The sequence below is a fragment of the Chaetodon auriga genome, chromosome 3 (assembly GCF_051107435.1).
Source record: "Chaetodon auriga isolate fChaAug3 chromosome 3, fChaAug3.hap1, whole genome shotgun sequence".
In the NCBI taxonomy this organism is placed as follows: Eukaryota; Metazoa; Chordata; class Actinopteri; order Chaetodontiformes; family Chaetodontidae; genus Chaetodon; species Chaetodon auriga.
In genome coordinates this window covers 18,514,668-18,531,048 of record NC_135076.1, presented here as the reverse complement: position 1 = coordinate 18,531,048, position 16,381 = coordinate 18,514,668, and the positions used below count along the sequence as shown (strand labels likewise).

Here is a 16,381-nt window from a genome sequence, read left to right as displayed (position 1 = left end):
AGGCTGTGGAAAAAGAAAAAAATAATAAGCAAACTAAAATTCCACACTTTCATTACTCCCCCAAATACTTTTATTCTCTTTTCACCTCTTACACAACTGTCCTGAAACAGAAGACGAACAGCGATGAATCATTAAAGTTGATGTCAGGATGTTTTTTGCTTTATTTGACATCACCGTTACGTCAAATAAGAAGCAGAGGAAGCACACAGAGAGACAACGAGAAGCGACTGAGCTGTACTCACGTCTCAGTTTAGTCACACATATACTGCTCTCTGAACTCGAGGGTGCATTCACAAAAAGGGAAAAAAAAAATGCATGTTGAGATAATGACCATTAGATGATAATTGGGCACTTGGCGCTGCAGTAGCCTTTTAAGTGTGCTGCAGGGAGGATCTGCAGTCGTGCTACAGGAAAAATTATCATCCCAACGTCTGAGAAGAAGCAAAGTCGAATGACAGATTAAACTCAAACTGAATTCACACTGAGTGTTGCTTGTGCAAATGAAACTGCAGAATGTTTAAATGTCCAAAAACAGAAGCAAGAAGTCTTTCCATCTTACTCACATCCTGTTCTACCCGTGACCGTAGCGTAGGCCTGCAGGAAGTGGAAAAAAATGACCCAAAACTTGAATTGTTTGTCAGCAAGATTGGTTTGTGTTTGCTTTCATGGCTTCCTAACAATGCCGGGAGCAGGAGGAAGGGATTTGGCCGATGAAATCCAGGTCAGACCAGAGTCAGATTACCCCGCCCTCATTTGGCCGGAAATTTCCAACATACAGCGTAGCGATGGGAAGACACTCGGTGCTCGACAGAGGAAAACAAGACAAGAAACGGATTCTTTTAAAAAAGTAAATTGTATTATATTTGTTGCGTCTGGATACAAGAGAGACAAAAACAATCATATGTACATGAGTGAAAATAAAAACAGTTCAAAATTCACAATAGTAAAAATGATAAGTATGCTTAATTCAAAAAAGCTTTTAGTAAAACACGGGGCTGCTGCAGAGGTTCCTGTTGATTTCTACTTAGTATGTCACGGATTTGAAATAGAGGGAGATTTAAACTAACCCTGAGATGTGGGGGGATTGGAGAAAATGGCATCCAAAGATAATTAAAGTCATCTGTTTTTGGGGACTTAGAAAGAAGGATTTACTTCAAAAGCCTCCCAGAATGATGCAGTCAGAGTCAAATGGGTCTAACAAATGAGAATATACAGTGGGAAGAAATCTAAGAATTAAAAAGGCGAATAAAAACAGAAGCACAACAGCCACCACCTTTGTCTTCATTATCACCATTGGCAGGGTTATAATTATCAAGTGCACGCCGTTTTCTGAAATGTTGCTCTGGAAAAAGACTGCATTATGAGCAACATCAGTCTTCCTTTCTTTGGCGGAGCTGCTGTGGATGAAGTTAAAGTTTCAGCAATCCTATCTGGAAAAGCACAGCGCTTATTACACGGCTCAATTTCCAATTCTCTCACAGGTACGCACACAAACACACAAACACACACACGCAGAATACAAAATGAGGCCGCAGCACCAAACAATCTCCCAGACAAGCTCAGTGATACAAAAACACATAGACAAAAAGGAAAGACAGTTATTATGTGAGGTTCGAGAGGGATAGTAGTAACTATTCAATGCTTCTTTATGAGGAAGAAACACAACATCTTTCACTCCATTAAAAGGGCCTGCATGGCGCAAACAGAGACGGTTATCTCCATCACATTACATGAGGCTGCTGTGTGGTGAAATGGAGTAGCTGCTCGACAGAGGCAGGCTGTAGGCCATTATGCCACCCCAGAGCGGGGAGCTATAATTGCAGAGGGAGAGTACAATCAGGTACTGTGTTTGTCTCTGCTCTAATCTCTATACCCTGCCTGGTCCTTTTCATAGACACGAAGCTGCAGTTTTCGTCCAGCCTTTCATCTGACTGCTCACGGGGAGTCTTTTTAGTTCAGATCTGTCAGAATTCAAACCAGAGTTTAGCTGGGTTTTTTTTTTTTTTTTTTTTGGGGGGGGGGGGGGGGGGTAAACCTGAGGCAACGCCGATAAATCAGCTGACCCTGGGCTACAACATCTACTATGACGAGTTTTTGGACAGTGCTCGCGCTTTATTCCCTTCTGAGAAAACGCCAGAGCAACCTTTTGCACCTAATGCCACTCTGCGCCGCTCCCTTGCTGTGATTATGACATTTATAGAAAAAAAAAAAAAAAAAAAAGTCCGAGCAGATGAACGTCTGCAGCCAGCAAAACGTTCGACTCAGCGCAGAGACAATCAACAATACACAGCACAATCAAATTCCTTCATGTTTATGGTCCCCCTCTGACCCAAATACATCATCTTTGTTGTGGTGGCTATAAACCAGACTATTAAAAGCAAAACTGGGTTTATAGGTGCCTTCTAAACAAAAGCCTGGCCTCTCTACAAAGTGGACTTCAGTGCATGGTGGTAAGAGCTGTAAGATGCAGGCTAAGCAGGATTACTCAAACTGCCGTGCTTCACATGGTTTCATTATCGCAGGAAAGTACAGTACAGCGCTTGTTCAGGATTGAGTGCAATACCACTTTTAGAAAAAACAAACTAACAAAAACAAAAACAAACAGCTCTTTATGTCCTTGGGTATCTGGAAGAGACAGAAACTCACATTCTTTCCCGTCCTAGTGCTCCCAAAACCATTTTCGTCCACTAAAAGCACCTTGCAGAGATATAACTGAAGGCCTGTGCCTGGATTCGTGTCTTTTTGAATAAGAGAGCAAGCATCGTGCCCTTGGAATGAAGATAAAAATGTTTTGTTTTTTTTTCAAGGCACAGTTGTCAAGGCTCCTACCCCTGAATATACTGATAAGAGCATGAAGTTTTACATTCATTTTAAAAAAAAAAGAAAAGAAAAGAAACAAACAAAAAACATCTGCTGGGTTTTGTTTGCCTCAGGATAACAAAAGGACAGGCTGGAGAAGAGACAGACTTTGGTCTAACTAGACAAAAGAATTTCAGTGTAACAGTAATGGCTGAAAGGCACACACACACAAACACAAAGCAACAAATGAAAAATAAAAACGTTCATGATTGTCACCTTAAAAACCAAAAAGAAATCCTGCAAGATGGAACATGAGGGGTGACTAGAGGTAAAGACGCCTGATGACGAGGCCAGCAGAGGTCAGAGGTTCCCCTCGTCCAACATCTTGTTGACCCCATTACAGATCCTCTGCAGGTGAGAGCGATACACCTCCGAGGGCCCGTAGAGAGCCGCCAGGAAGTCGCAGTCAGCGAAGTGATTGAAGACGTGGTTGACTCGCGAGTGGCTCTTGGCTGTCAGGTGGCGTTTGATGGCCTGGTGCAGAAGTTCACGGCAATCATTCAAAATGGCGCTCATGACGCGGCGGTCAAAGGTGAACTCGATCTGGTGGAAACTGACCGCCGTCATGGCCAGAGTGTGGACTTTCTTCCTGTGAGACGAGGAGGGAGAGGAGAGGCTGTCAGTTTCTAATTCTGACTGGAGCAGCAGAGGGAAGTAAAAATAGAAACTGCTGTCTTGTGATTTTCTTTGGAAAAGTTTCACAACCCCCCAGTATCAGTTCTAGTATTGTCCTTCACAGCGATGCATCACCATGCTAACATAATCACCACTCTCCATACTGTGCACTAATGTCAGCTTCACATGCCTCCAAGCTGAGTTTTACTATTTTAGCGGAAAATATATAAACTGATGTGAAAGTCAATTTCCTTAATTTGCTTCCATCAGCACACAAAATGTATTTTAACTGCCGCTCTCCCCACATGAAGCTCTCAACCGAACCAAGATCTGTCACTTTCTTATACACCACACAACAATATTTAAATACATGGAAGGATGTGACAAAACTCATTTTAAACATTTTGGGAAATGTGCTCATATGGTCTCTTTCTGAGTATTTGATGAGAAGATTGATACTTATGTCTGTGTGTACTAGCTGAGCTTAGTGGAAAAAATGGAAACATGGTTCAAACAGGTTCCTAAATATGCCTACCAACACCTCTAAATGGGACTAATTAACAAATATGCTGCATTCACACAACGTTGAACTGGTCACATCTTAGCTGCTTTGGCTGTGTTGCATATTTGTGGTCATGACTGGATTTTATCGACATGTAACGGGTGGCAATGCTGATGGTTTGTTGATGTCAAAGATGTCGATCTTCTCACCTAACTCTTGGAAAGAAAGCAAACAAGCTCATTTCCCAAAACGCTGCAGGATTTTTATTGACACCTACCTGAAGTTCTCCACCAGGATCAGCTCCTCGGTGTTGAACTGGTTGTTTCTGTAGAGCACCCCGAGCTTCACCACCATCTTGATCAAGTTCTTGATGATCTTCTGGGACTCTTTGCGGTTGCGGGTGTACTCCTTGGTGACGCGGTACAGCTCGTCCAGCACTTCGCTGCTGGTGTCGTCGATGAAGAGGTTGGCCACGCTTTTGGTAGCCATCTTGCTCATCAGCTTCTTCTGCGCCTGCAGGGCTAAGCTCTTGGTGCTGAAGGAGTCCATGGTCAAGTCTGGGTCAAGATGACACAGAAAAAGAGAGGAAAAGACAGCTGTAGTCAGATGGTTATGTAACAGCAGTGGACACATTTCCTTTCAAATAATGACAAAAACCATGTTTATCTCCTAGTTTTTTTACAGCTGATATGAAGCTAGAAATCGATGGAGAGACAGAGTTTCTTGGGAAGGAGCTCAGACTTTCTCATCCCGAAAGCAAGACCGGCCAAACATAACACTGACAGCCTGCTATGTGTGAGGTTATTGCAAATAACATCTACACTAATACTGTTTAAACTGCGGGGCCAAGAACTGTCCCCTTTATCAGATAATGAGCCGTGGCAGCTGTCAAATTAGTCCCTGCAACCCCCTGGCTCAGAGCCTACAAGGTAGTTAGAGAAGAATGTGTCATTCCGCTTGCAAGAGTAAAGTCAGTTTCAGCACGACCACACAGAGCAGACAACGTAATCTGGGCCGTCTCGTGCTGAATGCATTCAAAGAACAAGGTGTGCATGTGTGTGTGAGTGAGCAGGAGACAGACAGCGGCAGCTCATTCAAGGCACGCGTGCGGCTTGATTTATGTACGATGCCGTTTCTGAGAGCGTGTCTGTGTGCCCAAACAGGGTGACTCAGTGAAAGGCTGCACCCACGATGGAGGCGCATAAAAAGAGGGGGTCAGGGAGGCCGCCGGCCTTCAGCCCCCGAAATGAGACAGGTCCACAGCATGCTGCATCGTTTCAGCAGGGTTTCGTTCTGCGGGTTACTCGTTCAGGTTTGTATATTCAGCCGATGAAAAAATAAAGTGCATCTATTTTCCTGTACACTCCCTCTCTGACCTTCACCCCTGTTCAAGGATAACCTGAGCGCACACGAGAGTAAACAAGCAACAAAAAGATGATTTCCACAGCTGCTCTCCTGTAAAGGTGCAGGGGGGAGTGACTGAGGGTGAAGAAGAGGGCGCAACTGTACTTGAAATTCAATTTTGATATGACATGGCCACCATTTTCAAAAATCTATTCTGACACAGAAAGAACCAAAAAGTCATTAATTTTATCTTAAATCAGACTTCTAAAACAACTCCCTAAACTTCATTTTGGAAATCTTGAAATTGGGCTGCAACAACTAACTTATTTTCATTAATATTAATTGTAAAATGTGTCAGAATGACTGTTATCGTGTCCCCACATTTAAACCTGAGTTACTTTGCAATGATGCACCAAATAAAAAAAAGCAGCAAATCATTTAACAAGCTGCAGCCAGAGAATGTTTCGCACTGACGCTTGTTTATTAACTGATTGTGAAAATTGTTTCAGATTTTCTGTCACTCAACTAATCAACTGTTTCAGTAAAACTTATGCTGTCTGCAGAGTTTATTGATGAAAACTACACCTAAACAGTCTCCTCCACTGCAGACTTTTAGATGCATTTTCCCCCAATTTATTATGCAAAATGACACTGCAAGGTCAGTGAACACAACACACACACACACACACACACACACACACACACACACACACACACACACACCATTCACCAGAGAACCCTCCCTTTTTATGCCATTACCCACATTTGTCATATTTATTTTCCATTCTGCTTTTGACAAAACACCAGATTTCTATGAGTGTGTATTATCAGATGATGAGAGGCACCTGTAAGACAGGGCTTTTGGTGCCGACATGTTTGTCACACCAGGTATCAAAATCAAACAGAGCTGCAATTAAGCCCTATTTTCATTAGCGATTAATCTGCCAATTACTTTCCTCAAATGTCAAACACTTTTCCTCACAATTTTGCAGAGCTCAAAGTGAAAGTTTCAAATAGCTTCTTTTGTCCAGCCACCAGTCCAAAGACTCTTCATTTACCATCATAAATAGCAAAGAAAAGCAGCAAATTCCTACACTGAAGAAGCTGGAACTATCTATTAATCACAAATGAATTCCTTGTCAACTGACTGATGAGTTACAGAACTAATCTTTTCAGCTCTGCAGACAAATTATGTTCGTATTCCTCTTTTATATTGACACATCACTCTACTGCATTGCATCTGAGGAATCAAGGAAGCACAAATAAGTAAAACACTTCCTCGCCTTGGGGGGGAAAAACTAAATATAAAACAGCCTCGACAGTCAGATCTCGTTCCCTTCACACGTCTTCATGTCATTGACACGTTAAATTCAGCCCAATGTGCCGCTATCACAGTGAAAACAAAATAATTATATTTGAGCAGTGTCCCATTCACATCACAAGAGGGGCTTAATCTTTTTGCAATATCCCTCCACATGAAAGTAACCCAAAAGCTTAGCTGAAATCTGTATGACTGGCAAATTGCCTCTCCACGTGCTTGAGAATAATAAAAATCCAAAGCAGGAGAGATTCTATTACTGCAGCAGACAAAATGAACGGTGACACATCCCTGCTGGGTGACTTGTGATTTTTACTGTTGTTGGTACTAGAAGGCAGTGCGTCTGTTGCTACAGTGTGTGACTTTCATTCCTCTCCCTCTCCCTCTCTCTCTCTCTCTCTCTCTCCCTCCCTCCCTCCCTGCAATGCCTCTCCAAGAATATCAATAAGACTCCTTGGAGAGAGTGTCAGCAGGATGCTTCCCAGGGACACATGAGGAGAGCGAGAGCAAAGACAAGAGGCTGAGAGAGAGAGGGCGGGGGTGTGTTATATATCAATCCTGAAACATCGGGGAAATGTAGGTATTGAATGAGAGGTCATTTATATACTGCTTCATGCTGAATCTAGTTTTACTCCCCCTCTCTTTGCAGGTGCTGGATGTTTAATCAGGCCTCTCGCCGCGCTGATCAAGGATCACCGGCAGATCCCCCATCGACCGTTTCACCGCGATTGTAACTCTAAACTTGCCAAGCTGCACTTGTTACAGAAAATCCTGCCCTGATGCAATGTGTGTGAAATGGATAACAGGGAGAAAGACACTAATGATCAGACTGAATAAAAAAAAAAAAAAACAGAAGGGGACATCTTTATTTCTATTTGAGCGGCGACTGAAAACAATCACTTAGTCCTGCTGTCACCCTCTAATCACCTCGGTCAGCCTCAAGAGGACAATCGCTTATCGCAACACTTAAGAGTAAGTCTTCATTTGCCACCCCCTCTTCCTCTCTGCACCCTTGCTGATGGATGTATAAGAGTTTAGAGAAGTGCGAATGGATAATGGGCACATTAACAAAGCAACCTCTTTCTCAGATTGGAGGGTGATTTCATAGTGCTCATTAAATTACACACTCGTTGGGGACCGGAGACATCATAGCTGTCAGCTCTGTGCAGCCTGTCGATGAACAGAGGAGGAGGAGGGAGAAGAATGAGGAAGAGAGGAGTGTTTACCTATGAATACAAACATTTTAATGTGGTGGCACTTAGGAGTGTCTGTCTGAGGTTTCACTCAAAGCTGCAGAGTGACATAACGAACCTCTGGCTCTCTTTTCTCAAAGATGGAGGGAGATCCTCACTTCCCACCTCCTTTTCCCCAAGGCAAGAAAAATAGAGGCTTTGTGAAAAAAGGGTCCTCAAGGGACAGGTGCTGGGAGCGATGAAGAGGTTTTCGATGAAGGAATCTTTTTTTTTTTGGTGACTTTGCAGCATGAGAGTGGCTAGTGCCAAATCTAAATGGGCTGTGAAGTCCGATGCCCAGGGAGTGCCTGGCCAGCCCTGACACAGCGTCTCTGTACTGTTTATAGGGGGCAAAATTTTTAAGGATTTAAGGCAGAACGAGGCGCGCCGGCAGCAAAAACTGCTATGTGTTGCTGCAAAATAAACACGCCGCAGCCATCAGCGCACGCAGACATCACACACACAATGTATGCATACACAACACTGATAGGCCCGCTTTGCCGAGCAGCTGAAAATGAAAAACAAAGACAGATTGCGGCAGCCAACAGCTCCTCAGCATAATTACCGCAGTTAGGCGAGCTACAAAATCATCAGCTCGCTTAGAACGAGCCAGCCTCCACTCCCTCACAAAGACGTGAGGGCAAAAGCTGAGCAAACATGACTCATGGAAATGAAACCGGACCCTACACGGCGTTGGATGGATGTCTTGTGACAGTGTGGGAGCCTGGGTAATGTAGGGCCTCTCACACCCTCCTGCAGGTGCAGACAGCCCCGTCAACCCTGGCTGACTGAGGGGTCGAGGTGAAAGGAGGCTGTGATGACGAAGAAATAACCTAACCGTCCCCTCTAGTCCTTGGAGGGTTACTGAAGCTGGGTCAGATGAAGCTCTATAGGCCCTTTATTATCCAGTTTTAATTTGCTTTGCCTCCATGAGTTTCATGGCAGGTTAAGCTGTCTGCATTGGGAACACTTTTCCCAATTCATCTGGGGAAAGGGGAATACGTGGGATGACAACGCCTACTGGCTGTTGTTTTCATTTAGTGCCTTCACAATGTGGCCGTTGTGGAGACCTCTGAGACTATTGCAGTGAATAAGGGCTGTACAAATGACTGGGAAATCTTGTTGCTAAGGCTCTGAAGCACTTTTTAACTTTTTGGAGCCTCCAGAGGTTGACTGTATTATAATGAAAACTATTACTGATGATTATTAATTTTGATATTAGGCTGCAACTAATGATTATTGTTGTTCTGTCAGTGGGCCCAGAGTGAAATGTCTCAACAAACATTGGTCGGACTGCCACATAATTTGGTAGAGACGTTCATGTTCCCCTGAGGATGAACTGTATTAACTTTGGTGAGCCTCCTCAACGCTTCAACACTATCCACAGGACATAATTCAATTTGTCCAATACTTCAGTTTATACCTGCAAATCTAATGACATTGTCCTGAGATTTGCACTTTGTGTTTAGTGCTAATTAGCAAATGTTAGCATGCTAACACACTAATATAAGACGGTGAACCTGGTAAGCATTGCATTCAGCATCTTAGTATTTTCACTGTGAGCATGTTGGCATGCTGACGTGAGCATTTAGCTCAAAGCACCACTGAGCCTCAATGCAGCCTGACAGAGCTGCATGACTCTAGACTTTTAGTCCTGTTTATTGTGAAATACTGGATCCTTTTAATCCTGAATCCTTTAAACGAAAAAACCCATAGAGGAAAAATGAGTTTGGTTGAACTGCTCTCAACTACAAACTGTGATTAGGGGTCTCGAGCAGACATTGCTTCTTTTAAGTGGTCATAAAAACAAAACAAAACAAAAAAAAAGTTGAGCACCACAGATCTCGACTTTATAATGTCAGAAAACACTGTGTTCACTGTAATTTCAAAGAGCCCAAGAAGGCAACATCAAATTGCTTGTTTTGTCCAAACAACAGTACCAAACCCAAAGATGTGCAAATTACAATGACAGGAAACAGAGAAAAGCTGAAAGTCCTCATATTTGAGAGGCTGGAAACAGTAAATGTTTGGCTTTTTTCATCGATAAATAACTAATAATTTATGTTGACTGACTAATTAGTTAACCAATCAATTACTTCGGCACTGTTTCATACTATTTGTGACATCTGAAATTGCTGAATTAGCTGCAGGATTCGTCACTCATGCAGACTCATTTAACAATTCAGAAAACCAAAAAGTAGAGATCGCTACCGTAACTGAATAGAAATTCCACACAAGCTACATGACATTAGCATGTCTTTGCCTTTTGGCTGCTCATATTTAGATTAAATCCAACATGATGTGAGCCTGGCATTAGTTTTCTAAAGGGGGGGGCGTTGAGCAACATCCAGGATGCAGCCTCTGCATCCACTGTACTCACTTGTCAGTCAAACTAAAGCTGAGGTGTGACAGGTGAGAAAGAGCCAGAAATTGGATACACCTGTAGCTTCCGCCCCCTCTAACCCATGCCATCATGCCTCATGAGGAAGAGGAGGCCACAGCACCCAAAATATCACCACTCTAATACCTGCTGCCAATCTAGACAGCTTGGTGGATACTGATAACAGCCAGCATAAAAGGAAAACCAACAAGGAATGCGTTTCCACAGTGCTTGGCCACCATAAGTTGCTAAAAAGGCTTTGGCAGAGACTGTAGAACTTTCCATGACACTTCATCTTACAAGTGATTGGTTGATGGCAGCAGAAAATGTCACGACTTTCATATTCTTCAGGGATCAGTAGTCACACGGATTGGGACACTGTGACCCTGACAGAGACGACTCCATCAGCAGAGAAAAATCCTCTCTGCCATGAGATGGAAGCGATTACTGAGAGCAGCCCCGTATTTGTCGAGATTTACTGCTGTCCAACTTTCTGAACAGACATAAATCATACCTCAATCATGCACCACATACAAACAAGCCTATAATCTGCCCTCAGTGTAATTTGTGTCCATAATTTCCTCTGACATTAGACCCTTCTTTCTGCTGTGTACTCAACAAATTAGGTCAACATCCAGAAGCTTAATTAAATAATTTCCAGGTGTATGAAATACAAAAACTCTCTTGATTTTAATCCTCTAAGGTTAAACTTTGGTCACCCAGAGGTCCAACAGACACACACCACGTAACTGACACATCCCCAGTTTGAGTCCGGCCAATGACCCTCACCATATGTCCTTCCCTGCCGTACCCCTGCCCGCCTCCTCTCTCCTGCTGTTTCCTGCTGCTGTCGACTGGTCAATTAATGAAAAATAACATAAACACAATATTCTTTAAGCTTGAAACTGGTTAAAACTGGAGAAATACTATGAGCAGTGCAAAGAGAATCCATTTAGGGCTGCAGCTAAAAATGCTGTTTCTTAATGACTCATTTGCTGATTAGTTAATCACTTAATTGTTCAGTCTCTAAAATGTCAAAAATCGTGAAAAGGGTCCATCACAGTCTCCAGAAAGCTATGACATACTTCTTGTTTTATCTGACTAGCAATCAAAAACTCAAAGATATCCAGTTAGGCATCATAGGAAACTAAGAAAAACACCAACTATCCACATCTGTGAAGTTAGAAACAGTGATTTTTTTTGTGTCCAGTATGACTATTGCTGTGGTATATTGGATTGCTTTATAATTCACCACTTGTGGGGGCTGACAATATAATATCAACAATACAACCTGCAATAACATGTACAGAGTTGAATGAGCAGCTCTGTGGCAGTGCCAGTGATAACTAAACATGATAAGCTTCATTAGGATCGTGTTCATTGCAGAGCTGTTGAACTGGATTGGCTGATGTCGCGCTGTACACACACTCTGAACACATTGTTTGCTTTGCTGCCTTTTGGTAGAACTCCCACGAGTAAAAGGTAAATACAAAACAGCCAACGTGTGTGAATAGGGGGCGTCTACAAGACCACAACCCAAACTTTAAAAGCCAGTTTCAATAAAAGCCTGACAACACTGCAGTCGCCTAAAAAACAAAATCACAAGAAAACTGTGTGGACCCCCGAGAAAGAGTTTGACAAAAGCGTCTTGATCATCGCCAAAAGCTTTACGGATGTCATTAGAATGAATTCTTATCAGGAAATCTTGAATCAGAAAACTTCTTCCTCCACAGATCCCCCCCCTCCCCCCCAGCTGTATGATATAATCCGTCTCCACGTTGAGAAACAATAGACAATCCTGCTTGTTATATAAGGTACATCCGTGCTTTGTGTTCAGAGAGGACAAGTAACCACTCAAATGAGCTGTACTACTGGAACCACTCCACTGTTAGGGAATCAACAGCAGGATTTCAGGACAAGTGAACGCTGCTGCAATTTCATCTTTCATCAACTTTTGTAGTGTTTGTCTCGCTCTTCTCTTGAGATGTTGCATAACAGAGGAGGTGCTGACTGCTAATAAGAGTCGGTGCTGGGAACGACGCGTGTGTTGACGGTTGTATGTGGCAGGCATATGTGTCTGCGTAATGGTCTCTCACGCTCATCTGGTTCGCTGGCTCCGACATAACTGCATTCAAAACTGACGCAACTCACATATGTGAACATGCGTGCTTCGGATAGAGTCGATCATTGTATGGTGCTGTTGTGGCTTTCTCATCTTCCCACACAGTCATCATCTGTGAAGGCCGGTGCAGATCTGCTGAGAAAGGAGGCAATCAGTGCACCATGTCCCATCCTACCCTTTTTTAACGGTTTTCTCAGATCTGCCAGAGCCCGCTGAACAATTAATAATTAACACATCGGCATATAATGGATTGGGGATTAATAATTCAGCCTGCCGATTTGGACTAAAATAGACCCGGGGCTAAGAGGGCTCTGCTACAGTGCAACAGGTTGGGGCAGAGATGTGGGGCAGGGGAAAAGGGTGGACTACCAGCACATACAGGAAGAGAGGGTGGCTGAGAGCTGATGGCGTTCGTTTAGGAACATCCGTCAGTGTTACGCATGCATAATAAGGCTGGGAATACAGTAGCTGCTGCGCTGCCCGAGGCCGGGCCAACACAACACTCACTGACAACATTTGTTCTTGCATTAAAATTCATAAGTGGGTAGTTGCTTTATGGTTACAACTGAGCTGATTTGGAATAACACATCTGTGAGACAAGAAAGATTACTAAAGAACAAAAAAGAGCAGTCCACTACTCTCACATGAGCGCACTTTGACTGGCACGTCCAAGTTTTAATTACACATTATTTACTATATAATTATCATCTTAACAGCACTGCAAGTAATGCAAGACATAATCAAGGTGCTAAGTGGTGCTTCAGCTATGACTGATGTCTGGGCCTGTGACATTTTAATTAAGGCCACCTTAAGAGCAGGACACATTATGACTAATTTTCTTCACTTCAAGCCCAGAGAGCATAATTTGTTAACTCAGTATGCCAGTGGAGTGGCAAATACCAGTGAGCTTGGCTGCAAGAACAGCAGGGACGGAGATCATTGAAAACAGAGGGGGACCAATATGAGAGGACATGACTGTGACTAATAGATGACTCAAGTGGGATCTGAAATGGGTCCCGTCCACTGGCAGACACCACCACCCCTCACTCTCTCCATTTCAAACAATGCCATGATATTTGCAGGTCATGCGGCTCTGCTCTTTCAGACGAGGCCACATGCTCCGAGTGTTTCGGGTTTCCAGGGAAACTGGCGGCCACCTGTGTGCTCGGCTGAACTTTACGGCCTAGTAAAAGCAGGTCAAACACCTCTCTTGTCTTGTCAGTGAGTTACCATGGATTCTCCACAGCAGGACTCAACAGTGTCTCCAGCATTACTGCAGCAATTTCAAGCTCTGCCCTTAATAACACTGCATGGGGAATGTCTGGCAACGTGACTGCATTGTCCTATTCTAAAGGAGGAGGGGATCCGCACAGATACGGTTACACTGAAATATACATAGACGAGGCTCTCCAGCATCTGCTTCATCCTGCTGGGCAATTATTCTATATCATCATTTCTTGTCTTTCAGGATCCCATTGTGCTGAAGCAATAATAAAGTTGCTGTGAAGCACAAAGCTGTGATTAATGATGAAAAGCAAATAGTCATTAAAACCAGTCACGGATGAAATCCAAAATAAATGGATTTTAATTGTATTTCTATTGTACTGTATTTTAATTTCACTGTATTTTCATGCCGTCCAAGGCGATGGACACCAATTTGATTATTTTAGGGCTGTAACTAATCATTATTTTCATCATCGATTATTAACCAATTATGCTATTAAATGATTCATGTGTTATATAAACAATGCCCGTCACGATTCTGCAGTGGAGCCTTTGGCTTGTTTGTTTTGTTCAACCAGCAGTCTGAAACCCCAAGATATTCAGTTTACAATGAAGGTATTGCTTGTTTAGGAGCAGTCACATGGCAAATATGTTGGGAACTAACGAGTGGAGCTGATAAAATGTCAGAAAACGGTGCAGAAAACGCCCACCACAATGCCAGGCCAAGGAAACACCTTCAAGTTGTCAGTTATCTGATCAACAGTCCAAAACCAAAAGATATGTGAAGTATGATGATATAAAAGCAGAGAAAAGCAGCAAATCCTCACAACTGTGGAGCTGAAAGCAGGAACTGCCTGGAATTTAAACAATGGATTGATAATCAGAATAGTTCCTCAACTAATCAATACAGCTGTAGCTTATTTACCCTGCAGCTTTACACATACTGGCTGCTATATTTATATATATTGTATATATGTTGAAATAAGTCCCACAGCTATTGTGCGATAGTGAGTTTGGCCCTGCCTCAGCTCAATGGTTGTCAGCCACCGCTACCAACAACAAAGATGCAAGGCGAGCCTCGGCAACTAAAACAGAGCAGGTCCAAAAACGGCAAATCATTTCACCACTGATACAGCTAATGCAAGGAGAGAGGCAACTCCACGTCCTGATCCCAGGCCATAATTCATTTGACATGTCTGTTGAGGCTGTGCATGATAATGTGTGCCGCTACCTGCCAAAGCCTGGGCTGCACAGTGGAGCCATTCATCCCCACTCCAGCCTTGTTCTGGGGAGAAGCTTTACAATGTAAACACAGTGATGTGTTACAAAACACATGAGTGTTTGCAAAACATAGGTCTTGGTTTGGATACGCGGTGGATTATACTGGAACTGCACGAAGCCTTATTAGGTGTTTAAACCAGCAGGGATAAAGGCATTTTCTTTATCCCTTTTTCTTCGTATTCTCCTGCATTTCCTCAGTGTTGCGGTGAGATGTTATAGAACAGACTCACCAGAAATGAAAAACACAAGGTTCCTGTAAAATATTGTTCCAGCTTGCCACATGATTGTCCAGTGTTCAACAGATTGTTTCGTCCTTTGTTCAGTTTCTACACAACATATAATGATTCAGCCTTACAAAGGCCTAAAATGTGAGAATTGGATGATGCTGGTGCAAGTGAACGCACCTTCACACGAGTTATTCAATCTTCCAGCCTTTGGTTACACCAAACACAGCCAACCATCAATAGTTGATAGACTTGATGAGTAATCTTCATAGTAATACATCTATTTCTTTTTCTTTTTTTAAAGACAGGGCCCAAACTGCTTACTTTAAGAGTCCTATCCTCAGTTCAAACACGCACGAGCTGCTACTGAGCATCCTGTTTCTATTTATAGCATCGCCAACGCCTGTTTGATTAACAGCTCATCAATCAGCTCCATTACTAAAATAATCCCCCTTCACAGTCCACAAAAGCCCCGTTTCCCATCAGAAGTCGAGGCCATTGTTGCTGCTGGCTTTGAGATCATTACCCCGCGTCTGAATCACTGACGTGCCTAAAATGATTGACCGTTACTTCTGCTAACTTTGCGTTAAAACCACACACTCTGTCAAAGGGGGGAAAAGTGAGCCACAAACACAGCCGAGCCCAGTTCATGTCTGTCCGCTGGCCATGAAAAAGCAGCCAAACGCCCACTACAGCAAACATTTTTAACGGCCTCATAAGTCTGGCTGATTGGCCCGCAGGCCTCTGATAATCGATGCTGCCGCTGATTGATCGTTGATGAGATGGTTCATCAAAAGCCGCTCGAGCGTTCACATCACCTCGGCGACATGGACTCACCTTTCCTTCACCTTCACACAGGACAAGAGGACAACTTAATGTGAGCGGGATGTCTCAAGTCTTCATCCTGGCAGCAAAAAGTCGCTTCACAGCATGTTTTTGTTTGTTCGCTTGTTTTGTTGGATCTCTGCTGTAAAAAACAATCCCCGTCCTCCCCTCGCAGCGCCTTTCTGTTCCGTGTATCAGGCGCAGATGTGTGAATTATTGAAGGAGTGTTTTCTTCTCTCGGCAGCCGTGAGATCGGTTACAAGAGTTAGTTGTAACTCGATTCCTTCTGCTCGTAAAAAAAAAAAAGTTTCAAACTTGAGGGGGACCTGGAAGTCAGCAGATTGATGTTGGCTCGGGCCAATGGAGGAGCAACAAGGGGAGTGGGCCAGCCCAATCAGGCCAAAAGAAAGGGCCATTTACAGCCAGCACATTCCCTGCCCCCATTAGGGTTTCCA

General features: G+C 43.4%; 1 protein-coding gene across 1 annotated transcript; it reads right to left on the bottom strand.

Annotated features, from left to right (window-relative positions):
- Positions 1-842: 842 nt before the first annotated feature.
- tnfaip8l1 (tumor necrosis factor, alpha-induced protein 8-like 1) lies at positions 843-16,214 on the bottom strand. Its single transcript, XM_076761728.1, has 3 exons — positions 15,939-16,214; positions 4,254-4,533; positions 843-3,448 (listed from the first exon to the last, which is right to left on the bottom strand). Exons 2-3 carry the CDS (start codon positions 4,523-4,525, stop codon positions 3,160-3,162), a joined length of 561 nt encoding a protein of 186 aa, XP_076617843.1. The 5' UTR covers positions 4,526-4,533; positions 15,939-16,214; the 3' UTR covers positions 843-3,159.
- Between the last annotated feature and the right edge of the window lie 167 nt (positions 16,215-16,381).

Excerpts from the sequence above, each read along its gene's own strand:
- tnfaip8l1 (XM_076761728.1), bottom strand. The coding sequence starts at position 4,525 with ATGGACTCCTTCAGCACCAAGAGCTTAGCCCTGCAGGCGCAGAAGAAG. Across the intron at positions 3,449-4,253 it reads ATCCTGGTGGAGAACTTCAG|GAAGAAAGTCCACACTCTGG; the intron begins GTAGGTGTCAAT and ends CTCGTCTCACAG.